The following is a 20,654-nucleotide window of genomic DNA, read 5'->3' as shown; positions in this document are numbered from 1 at the left end:
ACAGCTTGGTAAGGTTGGTCTAACATGAGTGTGTCCCTGGTAGCTATTGTTTACCGTAAATGACCCACAGAAATTAATGAATTTTACCCTCCAAAAAATACTATGCACATATACTGGAGTTCGTTCCCTACTTTTGGCATTAAAAATTTTTCATAAAAACTCAAAACTGCACTTAAGAACACACGGAAGACTGTACTGTACACATCATCCACTTTATCTCACAGTGCACAAGGTCATCCATGCCACATACACATACGTCGGGAGCCTAAAATAATCTTCTCTGTGGCTCTGAAAGCTTCTAGAATCTAGAACCTTATCTACATCTTTTAACAAAAATAAAAAAGTCTGAATTTACTGAAAGTACTGTATACCACAAGTACAGTATGATCATTTTTCTTGAACCAATTTATTATGAGATTAAATAAGCCAATCTAAGTTAGTGTAATATCCTGGCTGTTTTGGATGTCTGAATAATGAATTCCATCTGATTAACGACATCATTGTGGATTAATTAGTCCAGTACTCGGGGTTTTTACTGTATATTATTTTATCTTATTCCTCATAGGAGTTGGTAACTGATGGAAATTCAGTTTCAGACATGGTAATACTGTTCACGGTGTCAGCTGTTGTGGTGGTGGTCACGGCCAAGACTAGTTGGTGTTATCTTGCTACAAATTATGTCTAGGATTATACCAACTACAGTATTTCTCAAATGCTAGGGTCAAATTGTACAATAAATACAGGTACAGTACAGTAAATGAAAAACTCAGGCTTTTTACAATAAAAATCATGGGTCAAACTATTTATGAAATCAGTTTATATACGAGTATATACGGTAAGTTACAGGGTAAAAATTACTTAAGAAAGCTTCACGCTGCTCATAATTGTTTATCTTCCTCGTAGAACTACAGCATTTAGTACTCTAAAATATAAGTTGTTTGATATTTTCTTAATACTGTACAGAATTACAATAAAGGGGATATAATTTAGAAATTAACATTTGAAAATATGACAATTTTCAATTGAAGTAAAAAATTTTCAAGTGAAGTTAATGAAGTGTCAATGGATATTACCTGTATGTGTCACCTTTGTTTTGTTCTAAAATCACAAAACTTGATGGGTATGACGTACAATGTGTTCTTCTAAAATTAAGTATCGGCTTTAAGATAGGTTTTAACTAGTCCCTTATTGTATGCATTTACAGCACTTAAGCCTAGTGTCAAAAATCTATTTTGTAACTTACAAAATTTTCAGATGCAAATACAATACTGTACTGTACTCGTGCGGCAGCAACATTATTTGCATGCAATGTTCATAAGAAGAGGTAAAAAAAAAAAAATATGCACTACAGTATTTCCTAAAGTGTCTGGACCAAGAGAGCTTCCCATTAATGGAAATCAATATTAGGGAGGTTCAACCTGTATTGTACTGAAAAACTGGATAAGCAACTGCCATCACACTTGGATATTTTCTTGCAATTATCCAATGTGGCTAATAATATATAAAATGGATTAGTTATCTTTTGTGTGGATTGGTCATCACTGTGTGTCATCAGTAAACTATGGCCAGGATGGCTCTTAACCTTTAATCAGTGGATAAAGATTTTCAAAGCTGCCCCCATATGTGTAAATCTGGAAGGCAAGGATCATGAAACATCAATTATTATTGGCCGCCCGCCATCCCAACAGCTAACATCAATTGATGATGGCTGCCTTTAAAGGTTAACCAAAAGTAAGAAATAACTCCCATTTTTGCCATTTACTGATCATGTAGTCATTCACAATGCATTAAATTCAGGATCTGGTAAGTGATTTAGATGGCCAAGACAATGCAGTGTGAAAATATAATGGGTATACCATTTAGACTCCTAAATGAGTAAAAACTAAAAGGAAAAACATAAATTTTGAAATAAACCATAATGTTGGCCCAAATGAGCTTAAAATTAGATGTGCACCTAACACATTAAGAGTAGGTTGGCAACATGAAAGAAAAATTGCACTAACCTTGCAAATTTGAGTGAGGTACAACTGCCCACTTCCCACTATTACCGCTCAATCCAACAACTGTGTATGAACTGCAGCTGCTGTCTACCTGCAATCAAAACCAAATACTGTATTAGTGTTTACTGTTATTCCCTTCAAATAAATACTGTAGTTGTGAACTTATTGTTGACTCCTCTGCTGGAGCTTAGCATACTACACAAAGGATAAATAAAATCATCCAGGATTTTCAGCAATACGCATGACTATGATGGAGAAGAAAGATTTGTGCCTCACTGATATTGTTTATCTTGTAAATCTTCTCAAGAGGAAAAGATTTACTTCAGCTTTATTTACATTAAAAGCTTCTGCCTTTTGATGTGGATTTGATTTCCTTAAAAGAAAAAAAATCTCAAAAGGGGTCATTAATAATGCCCAATGTTTTCTTACCAATAATCCCTTTCATGTGTTTGTGCGAGGCTCAATTTTTTAAGGTTATTCATTAGTACAGAGGAACTTCATTAATTTGATAGACGGGGGCAGGGGTGGGTCAATTTAGTCAATACAGGGGGTCCCGGGTTACAAACGGGTTCCGTTCCTGAGGACGTTCTTAGGTAAAAAGTGTATGTAAGTCGGAACACATGCTATGTACAAACCGTACTTTTGGAAAAGTGTCTAAAATCCCACTAAATCATAGCCTAGGCCCTTATATACATCTAAAATCACTTAATTTAAGATAAATAAAGAACTTGAATGACAAAATACAGTAAATGAAAGTAAAAAAAAAAAGTCATCAGGTAAATAAAATAATGTAAATTTAAAGTTTAACCTCGTTCGTATCGGCGGGCATTCGTAAGTCGGACGTTCGTAAGTCAGGGACCCCCTGTAATTAGAAATAAATTAGTATACAGTAGTTTACTTGGGGTTTCATGTATATCCAGCCAAACAACAAAAACTGGCACTGTAGCAAAGCCTGTGTTGGGCAGGGATGGATAGTGAGCATGGCATGCAGTAAGGGACTGTGGGGAAGGCAAGGGGTGGGCAATGGGGTAGGTGGCAGGACAGAAGCTTGGCAGTAAGGCATGGCAGGCAGTGAAGATGTGAAGGAAATATAGTATGGATGCTCATCTCCTTTTTCCAGGTTGAAAGCTATATCCCAAGATTTTTTTTTATATACTTAAGGTTTTACTATAAGACAATCTCAAATCAACACTTTTTTCATTGTTGGCATAACTGTTATGAGCAAAAATTTCCTGTTTAATACTGAAAAGTCTTTACCAACAAGCTAAGTTAAATATTTTTTTTAGTGGTAAATATAATTACTCATTTGTTTCATTGATACATCTGCCTTCACCTCTTACCTCAGAGTTGTTGTGAGCTTCTATAATAAGGTTAGATGTGTAACTATAAACTCCTTCATTCTCTTGTTGGTGCCCTATAAACTCTTGCAAGTTCTGACTCATTGTTGAAGACGCCTTCAAGCTTAAGCTTCTTTCTACATAAATACTGCTGAAGTGTCGTAACAAACGATATCTGAAAAAGCCATTTACAACAAAAAATTAATTGGGAAGCACGATGTTTTGAGCTATAACAGTAATGATTTCTTCATGCTGAAGATACAAATAAAATGTGAGTCTTAACCTATACAAGTGCTATCTTTTTGTCAGATTCAATTTGAAGCATGGAGTAATATTAACAACCCTCAAAAGAGGCTAAAAAAAATTATATGAACATATATAACCATAGAAAATAAACTACTACATTCTATCTATCTGGTGTCCACGACGGATACATCATAGAAAATTTGTAAGGCATTAACCCTTTAGAGGGCAAAGTATCCCTTAGGTATATTGTTCTGGTTAATGCCAGATGATTTTATTCAGCTGGGGGGAGCCCTGCCTGTTTAAGTGTTAATAGGGTCACCAAACTTTGCATTATGTAGTTTCACAGTTAATGGCAGACAAGGCACTTTCAATGGCTGCTATATCCCCAGTGCTCCTAATCCAACTTCTCTCTATGTCACCAAATGTAGTGAAACTATTTTTACCTACCTTCATAGGCATTTTGTGCCCCGAGGTTATTGCTCATGAACGTATTTTATTAGAAATACCATGCAGTATACAGGGTGTTTCAGAAATATTTTTCATAATAGGGGGGGGGGGAGGGTATTCCTGAGACACACATAAGGATAAATGACTCCATGACCATAATGTCAATACCCCAAAGTTTCAGATTTATACCACAAAATTGGATAGGGGAGGACTGCAACAAGTCTATGAATATAAAAAATAAAATATCAATCCCTATTTAAAGCAAGTGGGTCTGTTGCCAAACTTGACACTCCACATGCAGTGAAACGTAGATCTCATCAGGTAAACTTCCCAATCAATGTTTGGGCTGGTATTATTGGTGACCACCTTATTGGCCTATATCTGCTACCCGAGCGACTGACAGGTAAAACATACACACATTCTCTTGGGGTCACTTTGCCAATGATGCTTGAGGATGTGTCCATCAGGATATGTCAACGACTGTGGTACATGCATGATGGTGCCCCAGCTCATTTTGCCCTAGTAACAACAGAATCCCTAAATGTTGGGTATCCTGGCAGGTGGATAGGGCCCTGTTCCATGGCTACCTCGATCACCTGAACTAAATCCCTCAATTTCTACCTGTACTTGTGGGGTCATGTTAAAGTCAAAGTGTATGCTAGAGAGGTCCTAACTCAAGAGGAATTGTGATGCCAAGTACAGTACAAGACAATAGCACAAACATTCGCAACACCCCTGGAGTCTTCGAACGTGTACGAAAGTCACTTTTGCAACAGACTGAAGCCTGCATTCAGGAAGAGGACCAGAACTTTCAAAATTTTATGTAAAATTCATATCAGACTGCATATGATTGTAAGTACAGTAAATTACACTAGCACCACTGGATATTTCATTTATACTTCATAGATTTTATCACATTCCAGCCCCAACTGTCATGTGCTATAACTCCAAAACTATGGAGTATTGACACTATGGTCATGGAGTCTTTATCCTTCTGTATGTCTCAGGAATACACCCCCAGAATTATGAAACCTATTTCCCAAACACCCTGTATATTCCTAATGCTGATTTATACTCGACAGTTCTCACTATTAAATAGTGACTTGGGTCTGGGAATGCAGTTCAACGGCTGTGTCCCTTTATGCTATTAATTTTTATCTTAACTGTTGTAACATATGTTCCACTAGGGCATTCCATTCCACAGAAATATGCCTCAAGACACCTACAGTAGTGTACAGTATTTGGTCTATCCTTGTCACTTCACACACTTTAGCATTTTGCACCAGTAGAAATTTCATCCCCAAAATCACTCACTACCAATCTCTTCAGCCATCCATACACTCTTCTGCTTCCTTCACTTCTTTGCAACTTCTAAACCATCGCTCCATCTTGTTCTTGGTTTTCCCCTCCCTCCTACCATCCATCACTGAATTATATACTGTACATGTAAAAAATTTTTTTACCAAACTTTCACTTCCTATTCTCTTAATTCAGTACCGTAATATACAGGTACTCCTCGACTTACGACCTACTCGACATACGACCACCCGGACATATGACCGCTTCAGTCGTACCAAAATTTTTTCAAATTACGTAGGTATTTTCCAGTACTGAAACGTTTCCGTCCCGTACGAGAGCGTGGAGTGGGCTGAGCCGCCTCGTAGTGTACAGCGTCCACGCCATAGCGCGCTCATTTGGTGTTTGGCCGTCATTGTTGTCGGTAGTGATCGCGCTGTGTATTGACAATATTTTCGGTTCTAATTCCCTTTAAAATGACTGGCAAGCATAAAAGTGAGAGTTCTGGTGGTGCTCAGAAGAAAAAAATGGCAGAGGCATTTGCTACTATTAATAAGGGGATGTAAATGTTTGACGAAATGGATCAAAATGTTGAGCGTTTTGCAAAAGTTGACAGAATGATCCAAGATGCACTTGCTTGCTGCAGGGAGATTTACAATGAAAAGAAAAGGCAAACTGTGCAGTCTAAGTTGGACATATATTTTAACAAGTCCCCCACTGCTGTCTCCTCACGCCCCACCACTGCTGCCTCTTCACTCCCTAAAGATGATCCAATACCTTTAACAAGCAAGTATGTTAGCCTGTCTGAAGAAAGCAACATTGATGACCCACCCAGTCCTGTCTCCTCCTCTGCTTCATCCAATTAATGTAGTCTCCATGTTTAATTAAAAAATTATTGGGGCCCCGTGTGCATTCAGCTGACTACATTAAAAGTAAGTGCACAGTAGCACTGTATTTATTCTTCATTATTGATTACTTTTACTGTACTGTATTTCATTTTAGATTTTCTATGTATTATTTTTTGCATTTTCGACTTACGACCTGGATTTGGGTCCCTAACCCTGTCGTAAATCAGGAACTGCCTGTATTTTACATGTACAGTTTATCCATACCACCTTAGCAAACCCTGGTCATCTCTAAGTCTGACACCTGTTTCACTTCAACATTTCTTCTTTAGAGATATATTTTGTAAATAAGAAATAAAGTATAAAACATATGTAACAGTACAGTACTATAACCTATATTATATTATGATATTAAATGTACTGTGACGACAGGAGAAAAGTTTGCAGTTTTAGTGCTCATAAGAAATATTTCCAATCTCTGGATTAAACACACCAAGGCAAGGGGTTGGTGCTCAGTTATCTGCACAAGGCTAACATCAAAGAGGAATCAAGTAAACAAGCTAACAGAAAGGCAGACACAAGATGGCATGAGTCACTTACTCGATCTTTCCCGGTGAATTCAGAGTGTCATACCAGAAGAGCAGCTCCACATCAAATGCTCCTGGTGACATGGGTGCATGTAGCCACAGCTTAGCTTTTATAACATCACCTGGATTTAATACACCATTTGGAAGTGCTAAGGTTTCAGTCCGACTAGTAATCTTGCCATCTTTAGTCTCAGAGTCAGACAGAACACATATATGCACACCAGGCAATGGAGCTTCCTGTATGTCCAAATATACATGGTTAGGGTCAGACACAGCTAGCTTAAGCTTACTTACTGGACATGGCCCAATGTTTGTTATCATAACATCTGTACTACACAGCTCACCACAGCTTAAAATCTGAGGTATATCATGAAATATTACACTTAACCTTGACATAGGTGGCATAACAGTAATTTCTAATCTTTTATCATTTGCATAGACGACACTGCACTTCTCTACAGACGTAGTGTTTAGTCGTGGTCCCTTAACTTCAATGTTCTGCTGACCTTCAATAATTACAGGGGTTGTTGTAGACCCAGGAGGAACTCCTGAGGTCATGTCAGGTGTAAGGCAAAGTTTATATATAACTCCCTTTATCAATAGTTTACCTGTACACTGGGGATGCAATTCTAATCTAACCTTTTCCTGAGCACCAGCTGGAAGATTGCATCCAGGATATATAGTGTCTTGAACAGGAGCACCAACTATTTCTTGATTACTAGATGGCTCAAATGTAAAAACTAATCGAACATCACTAATCATTAGACTCACTGCGAGAGGATTTTTCATAAGAACTTCAACTACTACTGGTTCATTCACTGGAACAACTGGGCTTTGTGTGTTTGGAGTGTCACTAGTGAGCAGCTGCAAGTTTGGCCGGAATACCATTGATGAACACCTTTTCACAAACAGTTCTCGCTCAAGAGCAAACCATCGGTCCTTACTAATCTCATCACTATCTAATGATACATGAGATGCTGCTGTCCATTCACAATTTGTTGGGGGATCCTGAGGAGCTCCTAATAAGACTCTAGTTTCCTGTGAGTCAATTAATGGAAGTGGAAGACAAGGGACACCAGTTGATGAATCCCATTCCTGCTGAATGTATTGATGGAAAGTATTGAAGAACTCCCTCACATAAGTCATCTGTTGGGCTGGGGATTGCTGACTTGAAGCATTCTCTTTTTGTCTTTGGTCAACCAGATAGTTGTAGGCTTCCAAGCCTTCTGTGAGCTGCTTAAGATGGTGAGCTTGCTTTCCTAAGGTAAAATGTATGTGGTCTTCTGCAAGAACCCATCCTCTTGTTGCATAAACCTGTGGAGAGATGCAAATACTGTATTACTGTTTTTTAACATGAGCATGTACCACATAGGAACAATTAGATATAGTAAACAAGTTTATTTATACATTAACTAAAATTATTACAGGTATGGAACCTTTAATCCAGCATGCTTGGGACCTGGGGGTTGCCAGATAGTTTTTTTCCATAATTTGAAGCATCAGGCCTTATAAGTACAAAATGTACAATGAACTCTCTGTAACTGGCTGTGAAGCCTCTGTTCAGATCACCGGATTCACCCCTAAAAGTAAATTTACACTACACTATAACATTAAAATTTAAAATTGTAAGCATATAACAACAAAAACAATAGCATATACCCTGTACAGTAAATAGTACAAGCAGTCCCTAGGTTACGAACGAGTTCCATTCCTGGGGACGTTCTTATGTAAAAAATGTACATAAGTCAAAACACATACCCTATGTGCATACCGTACTTACAGAACAATGTTTAAAATCCCACTATATCATAGCCTAAGTCCTTATATACATTTAAAATCACTTATTTTAAGAGAAAAGAAGAATTAGAATGATAAAATACAGTAAATGAATGTAAAAAATAAGTCATCAGATAAATAAAATACTGTAAATTTAAAGTTTAACCTCATTCATATCAGAGGATGTTAGTAAGTCAGACGTTTGTAAACCGGGACTGCCTGTACAGTAATACTGAAAGCATAAAAGGCGCAAAAAATAACACAAGTTAGTGTACACACTGCATTGCAGTCATCCGGTGCAATTACAAGTTGAAAAATAACCATAACATGCAGCTCACAAGTGGGGAATGGTTGGAAATATCCCAGCTTGGCCCATGAATTACATGGTGCTCATTTTAAATAATTTGTTCTAGAACAGAGCCGGTTTTTGGAGCGTTCCAAATATTGGGATGCCGGATAAACGGTCCCATACCTGTATATACCGTACTTTTAACAAGCCAGTGATTTCTTTAAGGAAAACTATTTCATTTCTAAAAGTTAGGTATAGAATGAAATCTTTAATTTTTCTGCACTGGGTAAACCTCACTAACTTTGAAACTTTTTTACAAATGAAAACTTCAATGGTCAATTCTGGAAAGACCTAAGCTGCATTGGTAGATTCATGTTTTCACCTTAAAACAGACAAGTTTCAATCAAAAGACTCACAGCATAAAGATTATTACAATGTATATGATTAATACCGTACAGCTTTGCATATGACTTTAACTTGTATCTCATAATAAACTGGAACTTTTATTTGGTTACAAGCAACATTTAAATTAATTCTAAAGAAAATTAATAACTCTATCTAGAGGTCCATTTATAAATGCATCATGGAACAGATGTAACATTCGTTCAAAATATTTCAACTACCAGCCATCTCCAAATTATTTCAAGTGCAAAAAATTCAAACAAAGCTTGAAATGCTTGTTGGTTATCATCACACAGGTGATATAGTGTTTTAAAATGTGAAGAAAGATTATTTCAGTAAGTGTGCATGAGCAAGAAAACAGCAAGAAGGAAGTAGGACATATACAAGTTTGGGAATCATTAAAAAAAAAAGGAAAAGCAGCATTCAGTGAAAAGGCAATGTTACAAAAACCTTTAAGTGGAAAAAGGTAACCAATTTTACTTCTTCCCCGGGAATGCTCAACCTAGCAGAAACAGGAGAAGGGAGGTCATCGGAAACATACTAACATAATAACTTACCTGAAAGGCTTGTTTATATGCACGCAATGAATGTGATCGCTGACCAGCTTTGCTAAACCTGTGTCCAGCTAAAGTCATGTGAAAAGCATATTTTCTTGGTAACGGTCTTTGTGAATTTATGAAACAGTGAGCTGCCTGTTCCAACATAAGGGCTGACAGCAGGTCACTCTCCTCTGATGTAAGCTTGATGAACATCATTGCAGCTTCTCCATATTCTCCACAATGTTTCAGAACCTCTGAACTAAGCAATGTAGATCGTATGGCAAAGTTATAAACCTGAAGAAAAAATGCATGTATTATTTCCTTCCTTAGTGTTACCTTTTTACTCTTAAGTCATGCTATTTTTTAAGATTAATAAAACCACAAATCTTCAATCAGTTCTATGCTACACACAATTAAGCATGATGCTGCACAAGCTCAAAATTTTACAAATTTACAGTATCAGAATCTTGCTAAGTGGATGAGAGAAAGAGTTTGGAGAAAACAGCAAGTAATTGTTGATGATGGTAAACAAATGTGAAGTGGTGGTTTCATAGAATCATTCCAGTGCATTTGTGACCTTAAACTCATGTTTATGTGTGCTTCTTTATCAATAAGTATATACAGTAATCCCTGACAACTGCATAGGTTATGTTCTAGAGTTTTCAAGCGGTTGGCAAAATCATGGTTGGCAAGGGCTGAGACTAATGGGAAAACATGTACAAATCAAGGTTAAAAATAACTGCAGTGTACTGTATATATTATGCTTAAAAAACACATTTATTATACTGTATCAAATTACCAACAGTACACTGTACACTCTGCACAACTCCATAAGATGATTCACAAAATAATTATACACCTGGAGAGTTATAGATGCACTGTGAGCAGTTCAAGCACTGAACTCAGACTGGCCAATGCTACACCCCAAATTGGCAAGTTAAAATTACCACATTAAGACAGGTCAGGTCATATCTCCAAATTTAATATGTAAAAAAATAGTAAAAATTAAAATGGTACTGTATGATGGTTGCTAAGATTCACTGGCAATGGGGGGCAACTGTTCATGGGGGTAACTGTTGAGGGGCAGTTGTACACGGGGCAATTGTCCAGATACACTGTGATTGACAAGGATTACTGTATGTGCCCATAGGACCTGCATTTGCATGCGGCAATTTGTGGGTGTATATCCATAAGCCATGGCATGAATTTGGATCAGGTGATGCACATGTGTATGATCATATGACTTTTAACAGTTAAACAAATGTTAAGCTTACCTTGCACACATTGAGGTAAGTCTGCAAACTGTTTTCTAGATAACGCTTGGGATAATCTGAGCTGTTTTGCATAAAAGCAGCAAGTGCAGCCATCTCCTGTGCACCAGCAAAATACAACCACGCCTGATCACTTTTGAAATCATTCTTGGCTGTGTGATAAAAACTATATGCTAGTTCATAAAGGCCAAACATGAAACATAAATCTCCAAGCCTTCTTGTCTGAAGTTCAGTGGCTTCAGGACTGTAGATGACAGAGTTGGTGGCACTGCCTGGGCTCTTATTCCCAACTAGCCAGCGCCGTGTGGCACTTAGAAGGGATTTAGACCGTGATCTATTTGTCACTACGTCATTCAAATGCCTTATTTGCCTCTCAACATGAGGAATCAAAGATCTCACACAAAATTCATGAACAAATATACGTATACGGTCAACATCAGAAGATGTTAAACAACCGCCATGGTGCTGAGCTGTACCAGCTGGTAAACTTGGTCTGTTCACCATCACAGGTACATCAGCTGATATCTCAACTCCTGGCATCATATCAACATTTCCATTTTTCTCATCAATTGAAAGTACTGTAGGAGACAGAGGATGTATTGGTTCACAGCAATCAGCAGTATCGCCTTCAGTCACTCGAGATGGGAGACCACTCACATCCTCACGTGGTGTTCCTGTTCCACTGCTAGCTTCTGAACTACTACCCCCACTGCTGTAAATTAAAAATAATATGTAACTATCTTTATTGCGCCAATGATTCATCCAACAAAGAACAATACACATAATGGAGGTGCAACTGGGTCTCCAAGATTTTACCTAATGTGTACAACTAAAATATAACAAACATGTATAAACTCTATATTGTACAAAGTACCAAGCTTGAAACTCTAAATTCAAAATTAACAGTATATATTCCTAAGTTGCCAGGCACAGAAATTACCATGGAAAATAAGCTTTTATAGTGTTTTTCATTGTGTTTCATTTGAACTTACTTTCTATTGACAATATGTAGTTATCAAGATATGAGCCTTCCTCCCCAATTACCAGCATTGTGGGGTAAAAACACACAAAAATAAATCTCAAATATCAGTGCAGTGAACCCACGAAGATTCAGACCGGTAAATCCGGATTTTGGAAGATTCAGCAAAATTTGGGGGTTTCACGGACTAAAAATCCTCCCTAAGAAGCATTCCCAAAACAGAGCAAAAATCATCTTAGGCCCATGAAACAATGTTTCTTTATTATGTTATTGTAGGTAAATGCATGGTTTATATAATTTGTTTCTCAATGTGACCCTCACCGTTTTCAAATCAGACTACAAGACATGTGTTTCTCCCATATGTATTTTGATACGCCTGGCAACAGGAGCGAGTAAGGGAGTGAGTGACCGCTAGTTAACGCATCATCTGTTGTTGTAACTCTCCTCGCTCCCTGCCATATTTCACTAGATTTACTCTTATTATTAGTGTTTACTCATAAATGTGCTTAATAGTAAATAATCATGGCATTGTGTAGCCAGGTTAGACTCATCACTGTAACCACCAGACTACTGGGTAGATATATGTAACCTTTTTCATTTATTTTTACTCAGTTACATGCCCACACCATCCTACATGCATATTGTGAAAAAAGAAAAAGAAATAATGTCCTAAGGGGAAACACCTAATGGGAATATACATTTCTTTGCACACGAGTTTGCTGGCTGAGTGAGGGAGCAGGGCGCAGAGTGTCCGGGGTGGGGAGCGTTGTTAAGGAATCGGCGGAGGTAGCGTCCCAGCAGGTCTCCATTGCTTTTATAAAGCAGGGAGTGTATGCAAATAGTGACAGTGTTAAACTTCCATTTGGCTTTTATTTACTGGTTGTCAATACATTTTTTTGTTGTAACTTGTTTATTGGTATCATTTTTATTTATTCCTCTCATTTACTAGTACTATATAAAGGTGGTCCTTCTTTTCTGCGGTTAACTGGGACCGGAAAAACGCCTCTGATAACGAATCCACTTAAAAGCGAGGAATTAATCCCATAAGAAATAATGGAAATAAGTCAAATTGGGACCAATGCATTGTACACGACACTCAAAATAAATTTATATGATATCTTTTAACAATTATTTACCTTAGAAACGTTTGTTAAACATTTAATAAGACATTATTATAAGAAATTATTTAACTTTATAAGTTATCTAACGTCATTAAAGTTCAATGGGGACGGTGTGTTGAGGCAACATAGTTTGTGCCAGCAACCCGGTGGTCTGCAGCAACCGTTGCTGGTGCACACTCACTCCAGTGGTTCATTGAGACAAAATACTTATTATAATGTTTTAAAAATAAATAATTTTAACATAATAAAACATTTTTATTTACTTAGCTTCAAAGATAGATATGTTTGGCTTGATTGGATTGATTGAGGTGGGTGTTGGGGGATGGAGGATTAGTTGGATGAAAAAGAAACAGGACTAAGTGGATTGTCCATTCCCACTCTCTTTTGACTAATCATTTCTAATTTTAAATCTATACTATAGCTAGTGTGCTTCCTTTTGAGTACTGCACCACATTGTTTGGGTTGGGAACTCATGGCTATAGAAGTTATAAAATAATTCACCACAACATGCACGAAAAGACAACAAACGTAGGAGTAAACACAGCACAGCACTGCTCTCAACATAACAAAGCAGGAGACTGGCGCGGGGACAAGTTTGTGCATGCATGACGCTGGAAAGTGGATGAAATTTCAAACACTTTAGTTAAAATTCCGGACAGTTTATCGGGAGTTTTAACCCGTACAGCATCAACGGCGTGACAGTTACGCCACAATGTTTCTGTACTCCCAGCGTCAATGGCGTAACAGTTACGCCGATATACTTTCGAGATAAATGTACTGTAAAATCTATACTTATAATGCAAAAGTGAATCCAAATAAAAATTAATAATTACAGTATTAGATCATACAAAAAAAATACGTATTGGTGAAAATTATTATGAAAATGAATGTAAATAATACGAAAAAGGATAAATATATTGATGTTCCGAAATCGAGATAGACGATTAATAAAGAAAAGATAGCTACAGACAGTGAAAACTTATGGTAATTAACATAATTCCACTCTCACTCGATGAAAAACGTCAACACCCGTAAAACTCTACGGGTTCTACACGTAAACTTTCAACGCCGCGACACGTTCACCCATGGGTATAACTACACCTTCCATGGTCCGGTGAGTTGTTAAATGATGTTTTTCCTTCATTATATGAAAGCATAAGTCCATTTCAGCCAAAATCCAAAAGTAAAAAATTGACGAAACCAGCCGAATATAATTATATTAACTTAGCTGTCGCCGTACGGGTTAAATCCGTAATTTTATCCAGGGTAGTAGGCAGCTACCAAACAAGGAGGTACTACCGTCTGGGGAAGACATTGGAAACATAATGTGTTGTCTAATGATAGACCCTGCTGCCTTTTGGCATCACGAAAATTGTGACCAAATCCTAAGTTGCTGATCTGTCATTCTGCCTCATTTACACTCAATTGCAGGGTCTCAATTGTTTCTCTTACTTTGACAACACAACATACATATATCATTTCTCACTTTTTTTCTTTATAGTTCTTTATCATTATTATTATTACAGTATTACAGTGTTATTATTATTATTATTTTATTTTACTTTTTATTATAAATTTTATTTACTGTGAATAATTATTACATTTTTGCCTCCCAGGCCACGATGTGGGTCAGTGAACTGTGCCCAGGTGGGCTAATCCCCATTAAAAAAAATATATTACAAAATAAATATAAATAAATTAAATGCAGGGACTTTTTATGTGGGTGGTCATAAAAAATTTACCATTTAACTGCGAAACCACAGATAGTGGAATACTCTTATAATGAGAACCTCCTGTACGTATAATATTTTAAGAAAACTACAGCTACAGGAGGAAAATACACACAAAAGTTCTGTCTGACTCTGAGACTAAAGGTAGCAAGATTACTAGTCGGACTGAAACTTTAGCACTTCCAAATGGTGTATTAACTCCAGGTGATGTTATAAAAGCTAAGCTGTGGCTACGTGCACCCATGTCACCAGGAGCAGGAAGGGGGGATATTATCTTATATGCTGTAAAATATGGTACTGTGTTTTTGGTGTTTTTTTTAATGTAATTTTTTATCAGGTTTTTTACATTTAGTACATTTGACGGAAGATACGGCTTTGTCAGACAGGTGATTCCCCCTTTTAGTCCGGATCTTCGAGAGTTCACTGTATACATGTCTAATTTAACTAGAGAAACCAGTAAAACCTAACCTTACCTACTACCCAGGAGGACAGAGCCCCAATGGACCCCATGGTGTGTAAACCAATCCTAGCCTACCTATAGCTACTTAACCAAACCTTTCTTTAACAGATGGAGGAGGATCTTGATGATACAGCAGTCTGAATTACACCTTGGACACTTTGCTAAACCAAAGAAGAACACCACGAGACCAAAAGATTCGTTCTCAAATACTCGTTGAGTTACATTCCAATCTCCCAACGAGCAACCTTTACAGAGACACACTATCTTGCAACAACACAATTCAAATTCCACAGTTTGCACATGCTTGTGAGTATCACATGACATCGACACTTATGCTGATTGGCTGAGTAAGAAGTAAACAATGTACTGTATACTGCTGAGAACCTGTATTCTCTATAAGTGAAATAGGAAAGTCCAAATAAAGTACAGGTAACTCAAAAACTATAAATTTCCAACGGAAGCACTATAGAGTAAAGCATTCTTTCTTTTTTGCTCTACCTCCCTATATAAGATTGAATATAGAGTTCCATGCATGACAACTAAGGAATAGTAACCAACTTGACTACTGAATTACAATGCTGCTTGGTGCACCAGTGTCTAAGCAGGTTGACACAATAATAGAATACAGTAGGTAATAAAAAGTTTGTAAATATAAATTTCTAATCACAAGTATTATACAGTACTTACGGCTCACATGAAGCTCTTTGAATCAGGAACTGACTCCAGGGGTCTGGTAGATGAACATCAGTCTGATCACTGTGGCGAGAGTTGATCTGTAACAAGTGACAGTTGCTGCTTCCATACATGCTAGTCATCTGTTCAAACACTTGTTCTGATCTGAAAAATTGAAGAAGCATCCTTTGAGTTTACTAGAGAAGTAAAATGCAACCAACATACTATCTGATTAAATATATTATCCTTGCAAAATATTCATCACTTGATGACAAAATTTAGGTCGAGCTACTTTTAGGTATCATCTCATTTTCCCTCATTAATGAACTGAGATCATTTACCTACAAAATATTAAACTTCTCTACTATGACATGAATTATACGGTACTAGCTGAGTTACCTGGCTTCACCTAGGCTATTAATGAAACAAAATCCCAGCTGTGGGCTCTAACCAAAAATGTGGTAGTAGTGAGTGATGTGGGTTGGCCCATGAGGGACAGAAGATAGTGCATGACCATCCCGTATGCCACCAACACTCTACTTCAAAACTTTGGAAACTGCTGACCCACAAGTGGTAGGCTATATTGAACCCACCCCCGGGAGGGAAGGAAATAGTGTACAACCATCCCCGAGGTTACTTGCACTTCCTTACCAAATTTCAGCTTTCTATCACCAGAACTGCAGAAATACATAAGGACATACAAAGACAGACAGAATGTGTCTTACAATAACAAGTCCCTTTAATTACTCGATATGATATTCTAACTTCACTAACTTTGTAAGGTCTCCAGCTGTGATATCATGAATGAGAAGATAAAACTTGAGGATGTTTGGAGAAAACCACTTAGGGAAGCGTGCTGGTGTCTGGTGTAACTGCTGGTGCTGATACTGGGACAGTCTGTTTAGTTGGTCCATTGGATTTTCACTCGTTGATGCTACTGCCTGTGAATGTGACAGATAGAAATAAACACAGTACTGTATAAAAATATATAAGTGAAAGTTATAAACTTATGATTAAAAATAAGGATACCTTGAGACAGAATATCTTAAAATCTGTACAGTATACATACTTAACAGTCAAACAAAACCAGCTGATTTAAAATAATTCAGTATACATTTAAAACAAGGATGAAACATACTCACCACGATGCATGCAATGTAATGCTTGGTAAATTCATGATCTGACGGATATTGAACATGAAGAAATGTATCGCGCCAAGCCTCAAACCAAGGCGTTGTTGGCTGTAATTCAAGTTCCAAGGCTTCACGCGTTCCAGAAGCACCCACTGCCCTGAATGGAAAAATTATACCAATTATATTTCATAGTACAGGTGCTCCTATACTTACGAACAAGTTACGTTCCTGAGGCTTGTTTGTAAGTCCAACTTTACTCTTGTAGATACCACACATATTGTAAAAAAATGAAAAATTATGGATACCGGTATTTAGTACCTGTACAGCTATACCCTTTAATACAGCCTTAAAACCTGGCTCACTCTTCTCCTCTTAGGTAATGTTTGTTCTATCTGGAATTTTCTTCAAAATAATCCAGTCTCATCCACATTAAACACCAGTTCTGGCAGGTAACCCCCTTCAGTGCTGATGTTTGTATCTCTGAAAGTTTGTAAGTTGAACGTTCTTAAGTAGAGGAGCACCTGTACAGTACTGTACAATACATTGTCATTTGCTCCCTTTTTGCTGTAGAAAAAAATACATTTTAAATTCAAAACCCTTAAATCCAAATTTGGCTTCAAGTCAGACTGCATGGAGAATTTCAGCCTTAAATTAGCCTTGTGTTGCTATCATGGAGACCTTTCTCAGAAAATAACAGTAAAAGTACTGCAAGTTACTTGATTACCACTGACTGTGATTCCAGAAACTGGTATAGTACACATCACACTCATAAAGTTTGAAACCTGTAATTGCTTTCACAATTAAATTTGTTTAAATGTAATTTAAATTTTTTCACAATTTAATGATTTTTGTTAATACAGTACAGTACCTGTAAAGTATATTATAAACAGGTAAAGAAAATGGACCTTACATTGCATCCTCTTTTAGTTCACACATTTATACACCAAATAGAGATTATATAAGTGATCATATTCTGTATACCTGTACCATATACAGTACAGTATAGCCTACAAAGTAAAACCTCATTAGTGAATCCATCACTATAATGAATGTCTACTAATGTTGTCCATTAATGAAAACAGTCAAGTATAAAATCTGCTAGCTTTTTTCCATTAATAAATTTTCTACATGGTCCAGCATACACCTGATTACATTTATCAAATATTGCTGTCTAATAATGGAAACCATCAAAAGTTAAATAAGGATACTGTATTACAGTACCTGGTGGTTGGTCTGTCCCATGGTGCTGTGCTTACAACCTCACTCAATAGTTTTTTGCCAAGAGTGGGTTGGGGAGGTCGCCGATTCATGTCTTCAAAAACCACACGAAGATTCCGAATTGGCACAGTGTTGCCAGATGGATCAGCAATACGTACTGCGGTAGAAAAAGAGATATCTCTGTAGAAGTACTGTAGTCACACTAAGTAATCATTTTGTAAATTCAATCTAAAACCTTAAATATTAGGGTGCTTATAATTCAGATGTAACTTTCCTCACCTAAAGCCAATTAAATTTGATGTTTAATCTAAAGTCAAAAGTCTTTTTTAACTTATGAGCATTTCCCAAATTGCAAGCAATGTCTGAAATCAATTGCAACTCACTCTCCTATCATTCACTATCATTCTTTCTCTCAAACAAAATTATTTTCTTTTTGGCTACAACATAAACTTGTAACTTTGAACCTGTGATTTTTCTTCTCCACAACTCTATCAAATAGTTAATCCAATATTCTGTAATCATTTATACTTTTCATTTTGTATTATCTACTATCTTCAAGAATAAACAGCCTGCGAACATTTAAATTGGAGAACTGTGGTCAACAACCCTCAGATAAGAGGACAGTACTTTGGTTGATCGCTAAAGAGCTCTAAAAAAAATAAGGTTCGATCAGGCGGTTAGTTCTCTGGTATAGTCTCCCCCAAAAGTTCATTAACTCTCCCAGCCAGCTATTGCTGCACTGCCTGCTTCAGATGTTTGAAACTGTCTCAGTACCAACCAGAACATGAAACCGACACGAATGAATCTAAAGGTTCGAAGTAACAGACTCAAGTTCATACATCTGAAGTAGGCAGTGAAGCACTAGCTGGCTGGGAGAGTTAACGAACTTTTGGGTGAGACTGTACAGTACTGTACATTATTTCCCCACTAAGGTCATTAAACTATGGCTACAGTATAATGAAGCAGTAAAAGTACTATTGTACAGCATGCCCTGACAATTCACGGATTTTTAATTTGCGGACCTCTATTACTGTATTCGCGGATGACATCTTGGAAGTACCCAAGAATGTCTAAGGGTAGTTTTAAAGTTGCTGGCATTTCCACGGCCGGGACAGGGAGCCATTCATTCTAGAGACACACAAGGCACATACAAATAAATAATAATGGGAAAATCCTCTCAAATAATCAGAAACTCGACAACAAAACGTATTAAATATGTGATTCTACCCTCAAGTCAAGTCTGGGCTTTGTTATTAAAGTTAACTTTTGACCTGATGTGTACGCACAGTATTTAGTAGACTGAGAGGTAGCAGTGGTGGCAGGACACTGATTGAGCGGATGTAAACAAACCCCACTCTCCAGGTGGCGCATTTGGCGCGAAATTTAACTGAGTCATGGTCAATTTAGTGAACTGCAGCAATCCCGTGTTTTTTGCAGTTTTTTTATCGCGGTTTTGACCATTCGGCATGGGTACGAGTTAACTTTTTTTAGTACGATTTATCTTTGGCAGGAGTTGTCTTGGGTACGAGATGACCCTAACCCCAGCTACAGAACCATAGATAGAGGAGGTTTGGCCAACTGGGCGCCATGTTGCAATTTTATCTTGCGCTAGTCAGGCCACACCTCGATTATGCTGTTCAGTTCTGGTGCCCTTATTATAGAATGGATAGCAATTCACTGGAGTCAGTGCAGCGAAGAATGACGAAAATGATTCCGGGACTTAGAAACCTTCCATATCAAGATAGAATAAAGAAACTAAACTTGCATTCCCTAGAAAGACGAAGAGTGTGGGGAGATATGATAGACATATTTAAGTGGGTGAAAGGAATCAATAAAGGAAATATCGATAAAGTTCTTATAATATCAGAGCAGGATAGGACTCGTAGCAACGGAATTAAGTTGGATAAGTTTAGGTTTATGAGGGAGATAGGAAGAAACTGGTTCACAAATAGGGTGGTAGTCGAGTGGAACAAGCTTAGCAACTTTGTAGTAAGTGCTGGAACGCTGGAAAGTTTTAAAAGGAGGCTAAATAGATTCATGGACGATAGAGAGTGGTTGTAACTCTTGACAGGAACTGCCATGCACAGGCCAACCGGCCTATTGCAGACTCCTTATTTTCTTATGTTCCTATATCCTTATGTTGTTACTGAGCTGTAAAATTTACGCTGACTGTCGAAGATGATGATGATGTTTATCCAGTAAAATTATCATACATGTTTACAATTGGATAAGCATGTTTATAAACTATGTGGGAGAGAACATGAGAAAACTTCTCACCCGCTGAGTAACAACATGGCTTCTGGTTG

General features: G+C 37.3%; 1 protein-coding gene across 3 annotated transcripts in view; it reads right to left on the bottom strand.

Annotated features, from left to right (window-relative positions):
• The window catches only part of LOC121872994 (trafficking protein particle complex subunit 8-like), a 37,478-nt gene that overhangs the window by 15,243 nt on the left and 1,581 nt on the right, over positions 1-20,654 (bottom strand). Inside the window, exons 2-11 of one of the 3 annotated variants that reach the window (XM_042376217.1) lie at positions 18,352-18,505; positions 17,140-17,287; positions 16,772-16,938; positions 16,013-16,162; positions 11,039-11,747; positions 9,783-10,058; positions 6,772-8,072; positions 3,341-3,512; positions 2,809-2,862; positions 2,004-2,091 (exon numbers count right to left, since the gene is read on the bottom strand). In XM_042376217.1, coding sequence (XP_042232151.1) covers positions 2,004-2,091; positions 2,809-2,862; positions 3,341-3,512; positions 6,772-8,072; positions 9,783-10,058; positions 11,039-11,747; positions 16,013-16,162; positions 16,772-16,938; positions 17,140-17,287; positions 18,352-18,505 — 3,219 coding nt within the window. The remainder of the gene's footprint in view (positions 1-2,003; positions 2,092-2,808; positions 2,863-3,340; positions 3,513-6,771; positions 8,073-9,782; positions 10,059-11,038; positions 11,748-16,012; positions 16,163-16,771; positions 16,939-17,139; positions 17,288-18,351; positions 18,506-20,654) is intronic. The other 2 variants (XM_042376218.1, XM_042376219.1) reach the window with 2 other exon arrangements.

This window comes from Homarus americanus, unplaced genomic scaffold (assembly GCF_018991925.1).
Source record: "Homarus americanus isolate GMGI-L3 unplaced genomic scaffold, GMGI_Hamer_2.0 scaffold11022, whole genome shotgun sequence".
Taxonomy (NCBI): domain Eukaryota; kingdom Metazoa; phylum Arthropoda; class Malacostraca; order Decapoda; family Nephropidae; genus Homarus; species Homarus americanus.
This window is presented reverse-complemented; position numbering and strand designations above follow the sequence as displayed.